The sequence below is a fragment of the Bolinopsis microptera genome, chromosome 6, assembly GCF_026151205.1.
Source record: "Bolinopsis microptera isolate Bmic1 chromosome 6, MBARI_Bmic_1.0, whole genome shotgun sequence".
In the NCBI taxonomy this organism is placed as follows: Eukaryota; Metazoa; Ctenophora; class Tentaculata; order Lobata; family Bolinopsidae; genus Bolinopsis; species Bolinopsis microptera.
The window spans coordinates 16,364,307-16,383,272 of record NC_087077.1 but is presented as its reverse complement, the minus strand read 5'-3'; the positions used below and the strand labels follow the sequence as shown (position 1 = coordinate 16,383,272).

Sequence of the window (18,966 nt, the reverse complement as noted above, 5' to 3'; positions counted from 1 at the left end):
CGTTTAGCTTCGTCCGCCTATCCTTAATTAAACAATTCGGGAAAATGTTTGATATCTATTATTCTTACAGCAGCCGAGACTATCAAGATAACAAAAGTTTCAAAATATAATAAATATCTACCCATTTACCCCACTTAACCTCAGTACATATACCTTACTGATGTGGCTGTGCTTACATTTTATTAGTTCCAAGTCCAATTGTATAATTATGTACTCTGCAGACTCCGTTATATTTGAGATATGTCTGTGAGTGGCCGTAGGTGCAAACTGGATGATAATTAGTGCAAGTGCACTGTGTGCACGTGCAAAAATTATCAGGGCAGCATTATGATCTTATATGGCGGTATCTTTGGCAGTAATGAGTTCTTTTGGATCTGTAAAAATGGTGAGTGCTCGTGCAAAGACAATTGGTGCGGCATAATGATCTATTTTGTTTTTTTTTGTTGTATGCTAATTATATTGTAATCGGCTAATAATCCTCCGTTGTGATCGATATTGCCTGAATCAGTAAAACTGACTATCACAGAGTATGATGAGCTCCTTCCCTTCGTATGTGACTGCACGTGCAAACTAAGTTATAAATTTGCATAAATTGTATCGTTGAGATTAATACTAGCCTGTAACTAACAACATACAGTTTTGTAGTTAAATTATTCATGCTCTCATCAAGGGCGGAGTCTTTGGAGACGTTACCAGTCATCGTAACTTCCTAACTCAGCGAAGTAGACCCCTAATCAGACAAACTCATGATCGTTCCATTGTCCACATCTAATGATATACTCCAGTTTAACCAGTATAGATGTCTATAACAATTAGGAAGGAGGGACTAGAAGTCTTCTTGGATCTTTACCTATGGCCATCTTTAATCTCCCCTGATTGAACCTTCAACTAAGCTCATGGATCGCATGAATCTCAGAACAAAAGGTTTTGCTAGCAGTAGCTCTGAGTAGCCCCTCGCCATTACAATGATGGTATACTTCTAGTTAGAACAACTGGTCGATGAATACCGAGAACTAGTTAGCTCAGTTATTCTAAAGCACTTCGTTTTCAGTTGTATTTGTAATTTCCCGAAAATTACCATCTGTTCAGGAAAATTATAAATCTGTCTTTTTATTTATTAGCTGAGGACTTCATTCAATGTAGTTTTGTTCCTTGTTCCTATATTGGCCAATGTAGGAGCTGTTCTTTGATTCAAAAACGCAATTTATTATTTGTACCAATATACTCAACTTAAAATGAACGTGTCCCCAAAAGCTTAAAAGCTATGCAGCTCCCATCTCCCGTTTCTCAACTTTGACTCTGTTTTCCCCACCATCATTTTGCAAACGGCAAAAGATCAAATAAGAAATAACTTTAATTTTCAGTACTTTTGGTTGGAGACCAAATTTCGGTTCTATTTCTTGATATTACTTGAATTTTCAAAACTGACTACGTATCACAGAATACTATGGGCTCCTTCCCTTCATTTCTTTTCCCATTATGTAGCATAAAGTTTGTCTTCCCACTGCAACTTGGCCAGCAACCAACAGAATTATAAATTTTTAAAAGTTTTTTATCTGCCATTATATCGTTGAGATTAATACTAGCCTGTAACTAACAACATACAGTTTTGTAGTTAAATTATTCATGCTCTCATCAAGGGCGGAGTCTTTGGAGACGTTACCAGTTATGATAACTCAGCAAAGTAGACCTCTAATCAGCCAAACTCTTGATCGTTGCATTGTCCACATCTAATGATATACTCCAGTTTAACCAGTATAGATGTCTATAACAATTAGGAAGGAGGGACTAGAAGTCTTCTTGACCCATAGTACTTGTGATGAGGGATGATCATAAAGATATGATCCGAGTGGAAGCATTTTTTTCACTTATCGCAGTAATATAGCATCATTTTGGAGCATAGATTCAAGCTGAGGAGTCACCTCTTTGTTGTTGCGGGCTTTAAGTTTTCTTTAATCAAATATCCGAGGTACAATTTGTATTTTGCAACGTCGCAAAAACTTATTTCACGAAACATCAGCAAATATCTAAAAGCATCCTAGACAACAATTATAATCCTCCCTCTCTAGGACATACTTGTGAGACAGGTGTAAGCAGTGTTGATATCATGCAGTGAAACTACCACATGACGCAATGTGCGAGTTGCATTTAGGAACCCCAGAGTCCCCCCCACTTTATCGTTATGTTTAGTCTGACAATTCGATCTTGAACCTCCCCTGATTCAACCTTCAACAAATCCTTTCACTCGCTCTAGAACACACTTGTGAGACATGGCACAGGTGTAAGCAGTGTGTGACAGTATTGATATCATGGAGTGTGCAATTAGAATTTAGGAGCCTGGAGCCGCTTTGTGGTTCAGTTTAATTTGACTTTGACCTTGAATCTCATGACTCGCCTGATTCAACTGTTGACTAAGCTTATGAATCCCATGAATCTCAAAACGTTTTACAAATTGTTTCATTGTCTAGCAGTAACCCCTCTCTATTACAATGATGGCCTACTTCTAGTAGAACTGTACCCTAGTGATGTGTAATTTCACTAGGGTAGAGTTCTCTTTGATACAAGAGTTAGATCCACCAACCTTTTAAAGGCTAGTGTCATTGTTATTTTATGTGATATCTTGTGATGGGATTAGACGAAATTTCTAACTCAAATCAAATCATCAATCTTTAAGCTAAAGTTCACGAACACTGACGTTCGTCGTTCATACAGTCACAAGGGCTACCGGACAACTGAACCCAATTTGGACTTTTTCTAGACAGGGTAGCTTGGGAAAATAATCTTAAACCCAATCAGTCTACCTAATTAACTTTGAAACGACAACTGAACCCAATCGTCAGTTAGAAATAACTAACAGATAAACAGGTTTCAAAATACCGCTCTAGTTTAGCTGCTGCCTGGTTTCTAGTTATAATATTCAACAAAAATATATACGTATTCTCCGTCTTGTCAGAAAGTAGAGCGTACACCAAAGGGATGCACTTCTTATCGATGACAGCGTGGATGGAGTAACTCTGTCAGGATATCCTAGGGCAGACATAGAACGCTCCATCGACAATCCAGTTAGGGTTGTCTCCGAGGATTTTGAGGTTCCGAGGAGTAGAGAATCATTCTGGATCCATCGTCAGTCACGCCGTCAAAGAGGACGAAGTTCTCCTATCTCAGTGAAGTCTGGCAGGTGGTAGGACGAAGTCTGTTGAGATAGGTCGCGAGATCTGATCTAACAAGCTTACGTGTTCACGAAGCGTGCCAAAAAGGATACGATCCACTGCTCCTCAAGCATCGAGATCCGACCCAAGACTCGAGATCTGAACCATGGCGGTCCTCCCAAAGCATTAGAATACACGAGATCTGAGCCAAGTAATCTGAGCAAAGTAACCTGAACCACTTTATTGGCTAGTGCCCGAAGTGGTCTTACCAACGAGGAGGATACTTTGACTTATTCTACCTTAGGGGTCGTTCACATATTACGTAATCATTTTCTGGAACATTTTTACCTCCCCCCCTCCGTAATCAGTTTTACACATATAATAGTTATTGTGTCAATTGGGTTCAGTTGTCGGTCCCCGGCCCGACCCGCCATACGTCCTTTACTGGACAAGTAAGCAGTGAGCTACTAGTTCACTAATGGTATTGGGACAGCTGCAATGACACGGTTTACTTGTCTTTGTGAGTAGTGAGCTACTAGTTCACTAATGATATTTTGACAGCTTGGTAATATTGACCCCAGGCAAAGACCTGCAACATATTCGCCCCATTCACCCGGCCTCATAACATGGCCAAGTCAACTGGGGATCTAACCCTTTTTAAGTGAGTGGGCTTACCTCAACTAATGGTATTGTAGTAGCGAATATCCTAGGTTAAAAAGTGATCTGTATGCAGGATTAGAGAAGCAATGGTTATAATATGCCCTTGTGGTCTTGGTGGCTCAACAGTTGTTGTTATTTTAAAGCTTGCGGCTGGTTTGATTTCTATTATTCTTACAGCAGCTGAGACTATCAAGATAACAAAAGTTTCAAAATCTAATAAATGTCTACCCATTTACCCCACTTAACCTCAGCACATTATATACCTTACTGATGTGACTGTGCTTACATTTTATTAGTTCCAAGTCCAATTGTATAATTATGTACTCTGCAGACTCCGTTATATTTTAGATATGTCTGTGAGTGGCCGTAGGTACAAACTGGATGATAATTAGTGCAAGTGCGCTGTGTGCACGTGCAAAAATTATCAGGGCTGCATTATGATCTTATATGGCGGTATCTTTGGCAGTAATGAGTTCTTTTGGATCTGTAAAAATGGTGAGTGCACGCGCAAAGACAATTGGTGCGGCATTATGATATATTTTGTTTATTTTGTTGTATGCTAATTATATTGTAATCGGCTAATAATCCTCCGTTGTGATCGATATTGCCTGAATCAGTAAAACTAACTATCACAGAGTATGATGAGCTCCTTCACTTCGTATGTGACTGCACGTGCAAACTAGGTAATAAATTTGCATAAATTGTATCGTTGAGATTAGTACTAGCCTGTAACTAACAACATACAGTTTTGTAGTTGAATTATTCATGCTCTCGTCAAAGGGAGAGTCTTTGGAGACGTTACCAGTCATCGTAACTTCCTAACTCAGCAAAGTTGACCCCTAATCAGACAAACTCATGATCGTTGCATTGTCCACATCTAATGATATACTCCAGTTTAACCAGTATAGATGTCTATAACAATTAGGAAGGAGGGGCTAGAAGTCTTCTAGACCCATAGTGCTTGTGAAGAGGGATAACCATAAAGATATGATCCGAGTGGAAGCATTTTTTTCACTTATCGCAGTAATATAGCATCATTTTGGAGCATAGATTCAAGCTGAGGAGTCACCTCTTTGTTGCTGCTGACTTTAAGTTTTCTTTAATCAAATATCCGAGGTACAATTTGTATTTTGCAACGTCGCAAAAACTTATTTCACGAAACATCAGCAAATATCTGAACATCATCGTAGAAAACAATTATCATCCTCCCTCTCTTATAGAACACATTTGCAAGACAGGTGTAAGCAGTGTCGATATCATGCAGTGAAACTACTATGAAGCAATGTGCGAGTTGCAACCCAAGAGTCCCCCCCCCCCACTTTATCGTTATGTTTAGTCTGACAATTCGATCTTGAACCTCCCCTGATTCAACCTTCAACAAATCCTTTCACTCGCTCTAAAACACACTTGCGAGAAATGTTGCAGGTGTAAGCAGTATGTGACAGTGTTGATATCATGGAGTGTGAAATTAGAATTTAGGAGCCTGGAGCCGCTTTGCGGTTCAGTTTAATTAGACTTTAACCTTGAATCTCATGACTCGCCTGATTCGACTGTTCACTAAGCTAATGAATACCATGGAAACGGTTTACAAAATGTTTATCTTTGACCGAGCAATAGCCCCCCCCCCCCTCCATTACAATGATGGCCTACTTCTAGTAGAAACCATACTGTGTAATTTCACTAGGGTAGAGTTCACCACTGTAAATAAATACCTTCTCAGCGGTGATCATCATTAGAATAGAATCAAATTAGGAATATGTCCTACCGGTAGGACATATTCGAATTTCAGCTTTCTACGACCCCAATTTTACTGTTTTGACTGAATTTTTTCATTGACCATCTTACAAGGTCACTGAGGATGGCACAAGACACAATTGAGGTACTCAAAGTTCTATTGACCATCTTTTCAGCTATAATGTAAATATTTTTTATCATTTTGACCTTGACATTCTATGCGGTTTTGCACCTTGGCCAATGTAAGAAGTAGAACTTTTATTTCATTTCTATTTGATTAAGGTCTCTGAAAGAAACATATCGACATTAATTTTGTCCATAACTTATTAGAAGTTCAATTTAGTTGAAGCAATACAGGTTGAATTTACATCAGCATACAATCCCTTTCTTATTCTGTTTACTTGCTCATTTTCATTGTTATTGCCAGCTTAAGGAACTGGACTCGGTCGTTCCTATTTTTGGAGTAACAATGATCTACCTCAGAGTTTCCTACATCATAACGACTCCAATTATGAGTTAATTGCCATCTCTCCCAAAGTGAAACTTCCTAGCCACGATGCCAAGCACATTGATAAGTAACGTTTTATTTCCGAGCTACAGTGCTACACGCCAATGTCCTCTTTCACTCCTCGTAATCACTTTAATCCTATAAAACAATGGGTAAAATACTGCGCTACTAGGAAACGATTAAACAATATAGCCAATTCGACAGATCTCGTGAGTCTGGTTCTCTCAATCTCCTACTGCACATTCAACACTCCAGAGTATCGTTCTTTAGGTTTCGTTAGCTATTAAATTAACAAGACAATAAGAACCTATCTGACGATTGGCATTTTTAGATCGAGATTGTGCAAGCCCTCTATAATAGGGTCGAACACTTTTTTTAAATGTACGAGATATTATCACAGAATATGGCATCATTTTGGAGCATTTATTCCAGCTGAGGAGTCAACTCTCTGTTTTTGCTGACTTTTTATGTTTTCTTCAATCAAATATTCGAGGTTTTTACCGTCATCGCAAAAACTTAGTGCACGTATCATCAGCCACTATCTGAAAATAAACATAGACAACAATTATTATCCTCCCTCTCTTATAGAACATACCTACTTGTGAGACAGGTGTAAGCAGTGTCGATATCATGCAGTGAAACTACCACATGACGCAATGTGCGAGTTGCATTTAGGAACCCCAGAGTTCCCCCCCCCCCCCCCCACAATTTCACTCGCTCTAGAACACACTTGCGAGACACGTTGCAGGTGTAAGCAGTATGTGACAGTGTTGATATCATGCAGTGTGCAATTAGAATTTAGGAGCCTGGAGCCGCTTTGCGGTTCAGTTTAGTTAGACTTTAACCTTGAATCTCATGACTCGCCCTATTCGACTGTTCACTAAGCTTATGAATCCCATGAATCTCAAAACGTTTTACAAATTGTTTCTCTTTGTCTGATCAATAGCCCCTCTCCAGCATAACTTTTCATAGCAATTAGGAAGTAGGGACTTTAACTGTTCTAGACCCATCGCTGGACAGGAAGTTATTTGCAGGGTGCATCTTTTACACTTATCACAGAATATGGCATCATTTTGGAGCATCTATTCCAGCTGAGGAGTCACCTTTCTGTTTTTGCTGACTTTTTATGTTTTCTTCAATCAAATATTCGAGGTTTTTACCGTCATCGCAAAAACTTAGTGCACGTATCATCAGCCACTATCTGAAAATAAACCTAGTCAACCCTCTCTAGAACACACCTATGAGATAGGTGTTGATATAATGCAGTGTGCAATTAGGAGCCTGTAGAGTGGAGCCCCTTTGTGTTTAAGTTTAGTCTGACTTTAACTGTTGATTAAGCTAATGAATGCCATTGAAACGTTTTACAAAAGGGTAGAGTTCACCACTGTAAATAAATACCTTCTCAGCTTTGCCATCCAGTGATCATCACTAGAATAGAATCAAATTAGGAATATGTCCTACCGGTAGGACATATTACTATTAATATAATAGTACCTACCGGTAGGACATATTACTACTAATATAATAGTACCTACCGGTAAGACATATTCGAATTTCAGCTTTCCACGATCAACATTTTATTGTGTTGACTTAATTTTTTTCATTGACCATCTTACAAGGTCACTGAGGATGGCACAAGACACGATTGACCATCTTTTCAGCTATAATATAAATCTTTTTTTATCATTTTGACCTTGACACTTTATTCTATGCGGTTTTGCTCCTTGGCCATGATGTAAGAAGTATAACTTTTATTTCATTTCTATTTGATTATATTAAGGTCTCAGAAATAAAAATATCGAGATTAATTTTTTCCATAATCATTAGAAGTTCAAATTAGTTGAAGCAATACAGGTTGAATTTACATCAGCATACAATCCCTTTCTTATTCTATTTACTTGCTCTTTTTCATTGTTATTGCCAGCTTAAGGAACTCGACTCGGTCGTTCCTATTTTTGGAGTAACAATGATCTACCTCAGAGTTTCCTACAATATAACGACTCCAATTATGAGTTAATTGCCATCCCTCCCAAAGGGAAACTTCCTAGCCACGATGCCAAGCACCTTGATAAGTAACGTTTTCTTTTCCTACACGCAAATACCCTCTTTACTCCTTGTAATCACTTTAATCCTCTAAAACAATGAGTAAAATACTGCGCTACTAGGAAACGATTAAAAAATATAGCCAATTCGACAGATCTCGTGAGCCAGGTTCTCTCACTCTCCTACTGCACATTCAACACTCCAGACTCCAGAGTATCGTTCTTTAGGTTTCGTTAGCTATTAAATTAACAAGAACCGTGCTAGCCCTCTAGGGTCGAACACTTTTTTTAAATGTACGAGATATTTTCTAATATCATGACTTGTTCTTTAAAACTCATCAACCATTACCTTATAGCATCCGAAATATGCTGTTTTTCCTGATCCTGTTTGGGACGATATCAAATCTCTCCGAGGCCGAGGGTAAATATACCTAGAACATGATAATGAATATTGAATGTTTTGATATGTTCAACTGAATCAATAAAAAATAACCGTACTGATGGAATTAAAAGTGAGCTTGTCTCCAATTCATGAAATCTGTAAGACGTTTATATTGCAATCAGCAATGGCTCCAATTTGAGAGAATATGTATGATTTTTTGCGGAGATATAAATCGCGCCTATTCAATATTCATAAAGCAATTCCGCTTTTCTAACAACAAAAATCTGTTTCAGAAGAAAATAAGTTGGACCTGGCAAGTGCAGAGATGAAAAGCATTAAAGATGGGTGGCCTGCCTCAAGGCTTATTGATGGAGATAAAGGAAGCCCTGCACACACTCTCGAACAACCTGAAGATCACGGTCTGTGGATAAGGGTTAATCTGGCGAAGTGCTCCTCTGTCACCAAGGTGATCGTCTATAACAGAGGCGAGTCTCAACAAAGGATAATTGGAGCTTCACTCTTCATAAAGACAGGAGATGAGTATGTAGCAGATTGTGGTAATTTCGACAGTGCAAAAGGTTCCTACACATTCGATTGTAGAGGAGACGGAAATAGGATAGAGATAAGCCAGGATGGAAAGGTAGAACCGTGGAATTTAGCCGAGATTGAAGTCTACGGCACCTATGGAAATTCTGTTTGCAAAGGTTGGTATCTATCGTCTTTAATATTCACAAACTCCAACACTAAAGGTACCGGTAAGCACTGGAGTCAAACTTATCTTCCTTTTTACGTTTCATCATGACTTTAAAACATGGTTCCGTCTGGTAGTCAATGCACAAGAGCTAATAATACCAGTGATATGGCAGTTTATAGTGATTTAACTGACTTTAATTCCACTGATTAACGAATACGGCTCTTTATTTTGCAAGAATGTGAAAATATTCAAAAAATGCTAGAACATAATTGACTGAATTATCATACTCCAATGTTATCATCAGAAAATTTATTGGCAAAAAGGATAGGAAAACCGATCGGATTCAACTTATAGTAGATATGATTAATATTATGGAACTTTCCATTTTGCTGTTTCTGCTGTAACAAGATAACATGTATATATTAGGATTTAAAAGAATTGTATCAAATCAGGTAAAGTTGGCGCGACAGATCCCAAGAACATAGCTCGTCGCGGAACTGCAGAGCAAATCGATGGAACTTCCCTTGAAGTTGAAGCTTCGAACGCGATCGATGGAAGCAGGTAAATACTAAATGGTATTATATATAGTTAACTGACAAACATCTGAGTGTTATATATAACACTCAGATGTTTGCCATTTAATTCGACATATCTCATGTTAATCCGTCCCAGAATTAGCAAACTTCTGTCTACTTGGCTTCCGTGAGCCATGTGGAATCCAATTTAGCCCTCCCTCAATAATATATCCTATTTCCTTTTACATCTTGCAACGATGGTACGTGACAAAAATGTTTGTACTAGTACTACGTTATACCATTTCACAAAATAATATTTCACAGAGAATCACGGGCGGAAACAATCACGAAAGGAAAAGATGCGTGGTGGCTACTAACACTACCGAGCGAAATCATTATCCGTGAGATCAAGGTAAAAATGAACTAAAATAATAAAATAGGTAGGCGATCAATATAAAATTCATATCAATCCCATGTCATAAGCCTGCAAAAGAATTCGCCGCATATATACATCTCACGGCATACGTCCACAAGGTATACAACAGAGAGGGATCTGATTCCAACAGAATAGATGGAGTGACAGTTTGGGTTGGTATTGGTTTGACCGGAGGAGACTACGAACGCGCGGTTAAAGTTGGCACAATTGAATTCGAAGAGGGAAAAAATCTTTATATCTTTTCCTATCTATATCAAAAAGGATCGAGCGTTCAGATTCAAGGCGGCAAAGAAATTGTATCACTTATTGAAGTGGAAGTTCATCAAGACTTAAGTGAGTATAATTTTAGAGCCTTTTAAACTGTACACTTTAAAACCCAAACTCTCCCTCTCCCTTTCCCCCTCCCTCTCTCCTTCTCCCCCTCCTCCCCTCTCCAGTCACGCCCTCCCTCCCTCCCTCCCTATTCAGTCTCCAGTCTCCCATCCCCTCAATCCGTTTAAATAACAACCTTATCTTAGATATCAAACAGCAGAGTGCAGGGAATATATTTATAAATGTATTTGCTATTGAGTATTTGTACACATCACTGATTGGATCAGACTATATTTTTCTCCGGGACTGAGTAGTGAGTATCCCTCGAAATTCGAGGTACAATATTTTTACCCGACATCGTAAATCAATTTTGATAACAATACGATTTAAAGGCTTCGAACGAGATCGATGGAATCAGGTACATTTTTTTTTGTTGGTAAATACTAAATGAGTAAATGGTATTATTTCTATAAATATTAGACGGTGCCGAGACTATCAAAATATACTTACTTTAGTAATATATATTTCAAACTTTAAAAAATGTATACCTAAATTCCTCACTAAACTGAAACCTCAGCTGGTACATACCTTACTGAAGTCGTCAGAAAGAGAGTCTGACCCGACGGACTCGGCTCGGTCACGTGACGAGGAGGCAGACCCGGAGTCTGTCTGCAGGACTCCCCTTCTCCCCTCCGTTGTGCACACATACTGCATGTACTGTGAGCTGCGGCGGGAGGTATCAGATAAGTGCCATGATCAACTAGTTTAAATATTTAGCATCAATAGTTATAAATCTGGAATGCTATTGATATATCTCGGTTTAGTGTACCAATGAAAATTTTTAAAACGTTTAAAAATTTCCAGGATTTAGTGGCTGACTCGGTTTAGACACACAGCCAGCACAGTGGAGATGGGGGCTGACTTTGCAGACTGGTCGATGTAAAGTATTAAGTAATCATTATTTAATTAACTATTTTCAATTTTAGTATTATGTTTTTATCGCCAAATCCTCCATGTCGCAACCATTCCACCGACCACCACTGCAATCTTGCTTCAAGATGCGATCAAGTCATTCGAAAATCAAACAAATTATTTTCAGACAAAAGAAACGTAGTACAGTCAAATACGTCTTTTTGTCGGACAAAATTCGCAACAAAGCGATTTTAACGGGAAATGGTCGGGACAGGTCCCAGGAATCATTCCAGAGAATTCCCAAAATTTCTGACTTGAGCAAAATCCACAATTACCACTTTTTTACCACCTTTTTACCACTTTGGTTTTCCGCAAATAAGTCACGTTCTGAATATCCTAGAAGATTTTAGCTTAAAGCAGTGTGTTTAGAAAACAAAGAAGAACAACTTTTTCTTTAACAACTTTTTCAAAAATAAATTATTTAATTAATTAATTAAATAATTAATAAATTTTCAAATATTTCAAAAATATATTTTGATAAAAAATGTTCACAATTACATTACACGTATAATGAACTAATTTTTATAAAACTTTTGAAAATTTTCACTAGCAATATTTTGGACTTTTCGAAATTTGTAGAGAATAACCACTATTTACCACTTTTTACCACATTGAATCTCCGCTAATAAAACGACTTCTGAATGTCGTAGAAAGTTCTAGATTGAACCAATGTGTTCAAAACATGAAAGAGAACAACTTTTTATCTGACAACCTTTGGATTAGATAATTAATTAATTAGTTAATCAATTATTTAACAAATATTCAAAAATTATAAAAATTATTTTCGATCAAATTATTTTAAAATTACATAACACGAATAATTAACACCTTTTCATTAAATTAATCGGGAAATCGAAGCAGTATTTTATATAACCATATAATATACTAGATAAGAGTCTTACTTATGAGTCCTCAGCTGGCATATTGGTGCAATTGTCCTGACATTTAAGGCAGGTTGATCCACAATGTATTCCTGCTTTTCTGCATATGAACAAGCATTGCCACAACCTGACTTTAAACAGTTGCAACTGATGTTTTGAATGAGCTTTTTCGGAGCTGTACTCATAAGAGTGGTCACTGGTACATGCGCCCCATTGTTCATCTTCCATCCCCACTCCCCAGCTTATCGGATCTAGGTCATTCTCATCTCACGCCTGCAGCTGATGGTAAACACGATAAGAATATTGTTCAGCTGCCCCAGATGTTGGCGGAAGCTGTTCGCACTTGATGTCTGCTGTTAAAGATTGCGACTTCTGTTCAAGAACTGAAAGTCTAGCTTCATTTAGTGATCTCGATTTTGATGAAATCAACTGCAGCATCAAAGGTTCTCCGACATGCTTTATGGTAGCTGGTGTAGAATTTGCCGAATAAAAAGCATCTATTACACTTTCATCGATAGATGCGATCGTTCTGAATAGCCGATCCTTACCAACTCCGTGGATCCGACTGGTGGTGTCTGATCCAGTAAAAGAGTGGCACAGAAATCGTGCAGAAAGCCTCATTACGGTATCCTAGCATCCTGTCACGTGATTAGCGATTGGGTAATCATTGATAAAGATAGGTACAAAATAGTCCTCAAACATGGTGTGGAGACCAAACTGACAGATGTTGATCTAAAAAAGGGGGCAAAGAAGCTTAAGAAGACCGCAACCCCTAAAATGTCTGAACTATCCGTAAACCTGGACGAACCGTCTGAACTTTGCTCTTTTGTCAAATGCCACCAGGATCGTATCAACAAAACGGTTGAGGACGTTTTTCAGTTGGATGTTAAGTTTGACAAGACCACTATTTATCGGATGAGTGACCCCTCACACAGTATTCCATACGGCAACACTAGCCAGGAAAACAGCAATTTCTCTCCAGTAGTTGCAGTGTTGGCACTTGGTCTGAAGGATCCACGCCCCATGTACATCAAGACCCAAGCTGGGAGTCAAGTAACCCACAAAGCGGCCCTTATGTCTGGCACGTTGTGCGTACTCAGTGGCAAGACAGAGTTGAGATACAAACGCTCGATACCTAGAGGTTGGGGAAAAGTAGAAGAACAGTACTTCCTGATATTTGAACAGAAATGTCCAACAGAAACTGACAGCGCCCTCAAAGGTCCGCAGAAGAACCCTCAGTCAGACATCACCACGGAACAGGCTGAAGAAATGAACTTCCCCCTCCTTAAGACTCCCCCCACTGTTGTTCGAGTAACGTCTGTAGCAGACAACCTGGATTATGAAGCAGATGGAGGACTCCTGCTTGCATCAACGATCAGTGCAGTTGTAGGGAAGATGGATGGGGGAACGGTAGATAAGGAGCTCATAAGAAGTCAAGTCTCAACTGCAGGATCTTTATCTGAAAAGCGGACAAGACTTCAGAACAAAATGTGCATGTCAATCGGGGAACTCTCCATGTCAGCAGCCAATAACTCGATGTCTGTAGAGAATAAGGAAGAAATGCTTCAAAATGCAGAGGCTATTAACAATAATTTCCAACCATCCCCTGCACAATCAATACTCAATGGCCAGATCTCTGTGGACGAAATATCTACTGCGATCTCTTCACTCAAAAACGGCAAAAGTTCCTCGGAGGATATGATATGTAATGAAATACTGAAGACCTTGTCCACAACAAACAAACAACTCCTTTGCAAAGTCTTTAACCGCTGTTTGGACACTGGAACTTACCCATGGAACAACAGCATTATTACACCTCTACACAAAAAAGGCGACAAAGATAATCCAGACAATTACAGAGCAGTTGCTGTGAGTAGTACAATCGGAAAACTATTTTCGACCATCATGTTAAACAGGATAATCAAGTTCAAAAATGAATACAACCCGGACCCCATAAATCAACTTGGCTTCGCTAAAGGAGCTCAAACATATGACCACATACTCACACTCAACACCATTACGTCTAAATACAAAAAGCTCAAGGTTCCCGTCTATGCTGTTTTTGTGGACTTCCGGAAGGCCTTCGACTCTGTTTGCCGTGAAGCTCTTTTCTTAAAATTAGCTAAACTAGGTATCACTGGCAAAACATTTAATGTTCTTAAACATATGTATAAAAATTCCACTGGCCAGATAAAACTATCTGGATTTGTCAGCGAAAAATTTGATATCAATAAAGGAACTGAACAGGGTCATCCACTTCCCCTGATCTATTTAAGATATACATCAGAGATCTTTCCCCTCGACTAGAATATGATAACTGTCCGAAACTAATGAACCAACTTATCAGTCACTTACTATGGGCAGATGATCTGATACTCTTGGCACTGGACCCCAAAACCCTCCAAAAGCAACTCGATGCTTTGAACAATTTCTGCTTGGAATGGGGCGTCGAAATTAATGCAGATAAAACTAAACTCATGAAATTTAATGCCCGTTTTGATACTTATCAGCCGGTTCCCCTCAAAATTGGTGATCACTTGTTAGAAGAAGTCGAGTCATACTGCTATCTAGGAATCGAAATACACAAATCCGGCACATTCACAAATGCCCGAACTGAGCTCAAAAAGAAAGCCATGCGTGCACTTTATGCCATGAAAAGCTCAGTAAACAAATCCAAATTATCATTCCGCTCTCTAACAACACTCTTTGATGGTCTTATTAAACCTATCGTTCTTTACGGAGCGCCTATTTACACACCTAACATGGCTATCATAAAACACATAACAAAACAAGTCGATCTCAATATGGATGCCGACACAAAAACAAAATTTCAAACTAGTATCCTCAAGAAAATTAGCCTTCTGAACAGCGAAAAAGTTCACCTTCACTTTCTTAAATGGTCACTGGGGGTAAATCGTAAAGCCAGCAACGCAGGCGTCTGGGGTGAGTCAGGCCGCTACCCATTAATCTATGAATGTATTAACCTCACTCTCAAATATAGCCAACGTTTGAAAAATCTCAAAGATAACTCCCTTGTCTCCTTAGCTTTCAAAGAACAGATGAACATGAAATTGGACTGGTACAGGGGTTTGGAGCCTGTCCTCGCGCTAGACCCATGTTTCTCTACCGATCATGTCACAGCCTACCGCACACTCAAAAACAATCACTCCAAGTTACTTTTCGAAAGAAACCCGAGTATCGCAAAACCACCAAAAGAGGACTTTCTTATTCACAACGGTTTCAAGAAACGAATTCCTCCTCAATCAACACAACCCATCGGGAGTAAAATATTCACACCACACGTCATTACTAAAACTTTGAAATGTAACTTTAGAGAATATTGGGGGTCCTGTATCAACACTTCTCGGAAATTAGAATTCTATCGTGACCTAAAATCCAAATTTAACAAAGAGTATTACCTAGATAGTGTCATTAAATATGCAGACCGTGCTAATATCACAAGACTGCGGATCAGTGCACATCGACTCGAAATTGAACTTGGCCGATATAATCAAACTCCACGTGACGAGCGAATATGCTCCTGGTGCAATATAGTCTTAGGTTCTGGTATTATTGAGAATGAAGACCACTTCCTTAACCATTGTGATCTTAACGCTGCATCGAGGCGAAAAGTCCTAGACAAGATCCAGTCACTCATATCAAATCCAATCAAACCGTCTGCGACATCTTATTCTGTTCACAATGTCATCCCTGGAGCAAACGTCCTCAAATTCATCAGCAACAACAGTGAAATCATTGAACTTATCACGAACGAAAGTCAAGTCCACCTCACGAGAGTCGTTGCTAGGTTTGCCACTACGTGTTTTAACAACCGCAAGAAATTTGTTGACTCTCTGGCCAGTACATGAACAGTGAACACTGAAAATCACTGTACCCGCTTTTGTTTCTTTTCGCGCAACGACGAGTGCAAACTGCAAAGTGACCTGGCTCAAGCATTACAGCATTACCAAGGCGACTGAAAACAAAATATTTTATGTCAAATCTTTATTTTTCACTTTAGTTAAGTTATATTAATATAATAAATTCAAATCTTATGATATTGTTATTATCTTAACAGTTACTATTGTAGCTCAAGATTTTAAATTTGTATTCCTTGTATTCCTTGTATTCCTTGTATTCCTTGTATTCCTTGTATTCCTTATTCCTTGATAACCCAATCAATTTCGCTAACAAGATAAACAATTGCTTGATAACTTCGTCATTTCCAATCCGTTTCGCGCCATCTTTTCAGATCATATTCCGAATGTAATGGCCTATTGCAATATAAATCAAGAGGCTTGCATATAATGAACATATTGACATGGGTGCAGAGTTGAGTCTGTATATGTTATAATGCAGTTTACAGCAGTTTGCAAACACGAGCACATGTCGATTATAAGACTGAAGACTCAACGTATGTGTATTGACTCGATACTGCTGTGCCAAGCTTTCACTGGATCAGACACCACCAGTCGGATCCACGGAGTTGGTAAGGATCGGCTATTCAGAACGATCGCATCTATCGATGAAAGTGTAATAGATGCTTTTTATTCGGCAAATTCTTCACCAGCTACCATAAAGCATGTCGGAGAACTTTTGATGCTGCAGTTGATTTCATCAAAAAAATCGAGATCACTAGATGAAGCTAGACTTTCAGTTCTTGAACAGAAGTCGCAATCTTTAACAGCAGACATCAAGTGCGAACAGCTCCCGCCAACATCTGGGGCAGCTGAACAATATTCTTATCGTGTTTACCATCAGCTGCAGGCGTGAGATGAGAATGACCTAGATCCGATAAGCTGGGGAGTGGGGATTTTTTTTTTATTATTATTTTTTTTTTTAAGAGAGGCTGGGCCAAGATAGCCCACGAGAGGATAGCATTGAGATGCTCTGCCTACCTCTGGGGTGTGGCAACCTTGGGGAAGGTTGCCGGTGAAATCAGAGTGATTGGTGGAGGATGGTATAAGATGATATATGAGTCAAAATGATACGCTTAAATGCCAGCTGGGTTTGGAAAAGTAAAACGAGACGAGACAGCATATGAGATAATACTTTAAGTCACCCCGGTCTGATCCAGCTCTTCCGGCACAATTAAGCGTTTGGTGCGATTTGCGAAATTGACAATTGTGGTGATGTGTTGGTTGTCGAATATGTCATTGACAGAGAGGTAGTAGTCCTGGAAAGTGGGGAGTGGGGATGGAAGATGAACAATGGGGCGCATGTACCAGTGACCATTCTTATGAGTACAGCTCCGAAAAAGCTCATTCAAAACATCAGTTGCAACTGTTTAAAGTCAGGTTGTGGCAATGCTTGTTCATGCAGAAAAGCAGGAATACATTGTGGATCAACCTGCTTCAAATGTCAGGACAATTGCACCAATGTGCCAGCTGAGGACTCATAAGTAAGACTATTATCTAGTATATACGGTTATATAAAATACTGCTTCGATTTCCCGATTAATTTAATGAAAAGTTGTTAATTATTCGTGTTATGTAATTTTAAAATAATTTGATCGAAAATAATTTTTATAATTTTTGAATATTTGTTAAATAATTGATTAACTAATTAATTGATTATCTAATCCAAAGGTTGTCAGATAAAAAGTTGTTCTCTTTCATGTTTTGAACACATTGGTTCAATCTAGAACTTTCTACGACATTCAGAAGTCGTTTTATTAGCGGAGATTCAATGTGGTAAAAAGTGGTAAATAGTGGTTATTCTCTACAAATTTCGAAAAGTCCAAAATATTGCTAGTGAAAATTTTCAAAAGTTTTATAAAAATTAGTTCATTATACGTGTAATGTAATTGTGAACATTTTTTATCAAAATATATTTTTGAAATATTTGAAAATTTATTAATTATTTAATTAATTAATTAAATAATTTATTTTTGAAAAAGTTGTTAAAGAAAAAGTTGTTCTTCTTTGTTTTCTAAACACACTGCTTTAAGCTAAAATCTTCTAGGATATTCAGAACGTGACTTATTTGCGGAAAACCAAAGTGGTAAAAAGGTGGTAAAAAAGTGGTAATTGTGGATTTTGCTCAAGTCAGAAATTTTGGGAATTCTCTGGAATGATTCCTGGGACCTGTCCCGACCATTTCCCGTTAAAATCGCTTTGTTGCGAATTTTGTCCGACAAAGGCTTAAAATAGGACGTATTTGACTGTACTAACGGTGAAGATGACGGCTGACAGGGTGGAGATGACGGCAAATACTGCGAACAGATTTCGATATGGTAATGGACATTTTATTTTGATGTTCAAGGAGGCATAAATGACTTTCACTTTCGTGAATTTTTATTAAAAACTTGAGGGATACATAGTTTTTAATATCAAAAATATCAATTGATTTACAATTTTTGTAAACAATTGTTTGGAAGCATCTTGGACATTTAAATTTATATTACTATAACGTTTTTACGTAAAGGGATTATTTAATTTCAATATAATTAATTGTTTCGGTCTTAGGTGGTTAGAATATTTTTGTCGGGATACAGTGAAGTTTTGGTTAAGAGTATAATTTATCGTAGCATTTTGACTTTGACATACAGATGTTTTGTAAATAAAATATTTTTCGGTAAATGGTCTTTACAAATATTATGTTTATGGTAGGGTCAGTTTGTCAGGGTTTAAATATCACGTGATAATTGGCATCTCATGGGTATTTTAACATGTTTACAGT

The 18,966-nt window shown here is 38.2% G+C and overlaps 2 protein-coding genes across 2 annotated transcripts in view; both read right to left on the bottom strand.

Annotated features, from left to right (window-relative positions):
* The window catches only part of LOC134817271 (zinc finger CCCH domain-containing protein 14-like), an 86,895-nt gene that overhangs the window by 44,365 nt on the left and 23,564 nt on the right, over positions 1-18,966 (bottom strand). The window lies entirely within an intron of this gene.
* LOC134817270 (sorting nexin-25-like) overlaps positions 1-18,966 on the bottom strand; it is a 74,208-nt gene that overhangs the window by 32,875 nt on the left and 22,367 nt on the right. The window contains exon 11 of the mRNA XM_063826407.1: positions 11,021-11,156. Within this exon, the coding sequence (XP_063682477.1) occupies positions 11,021-11,156 (136 nt within the window). The remainder of the gene's footprint in view (positions 1-11,020; positions 11,157-18,966) is intronic.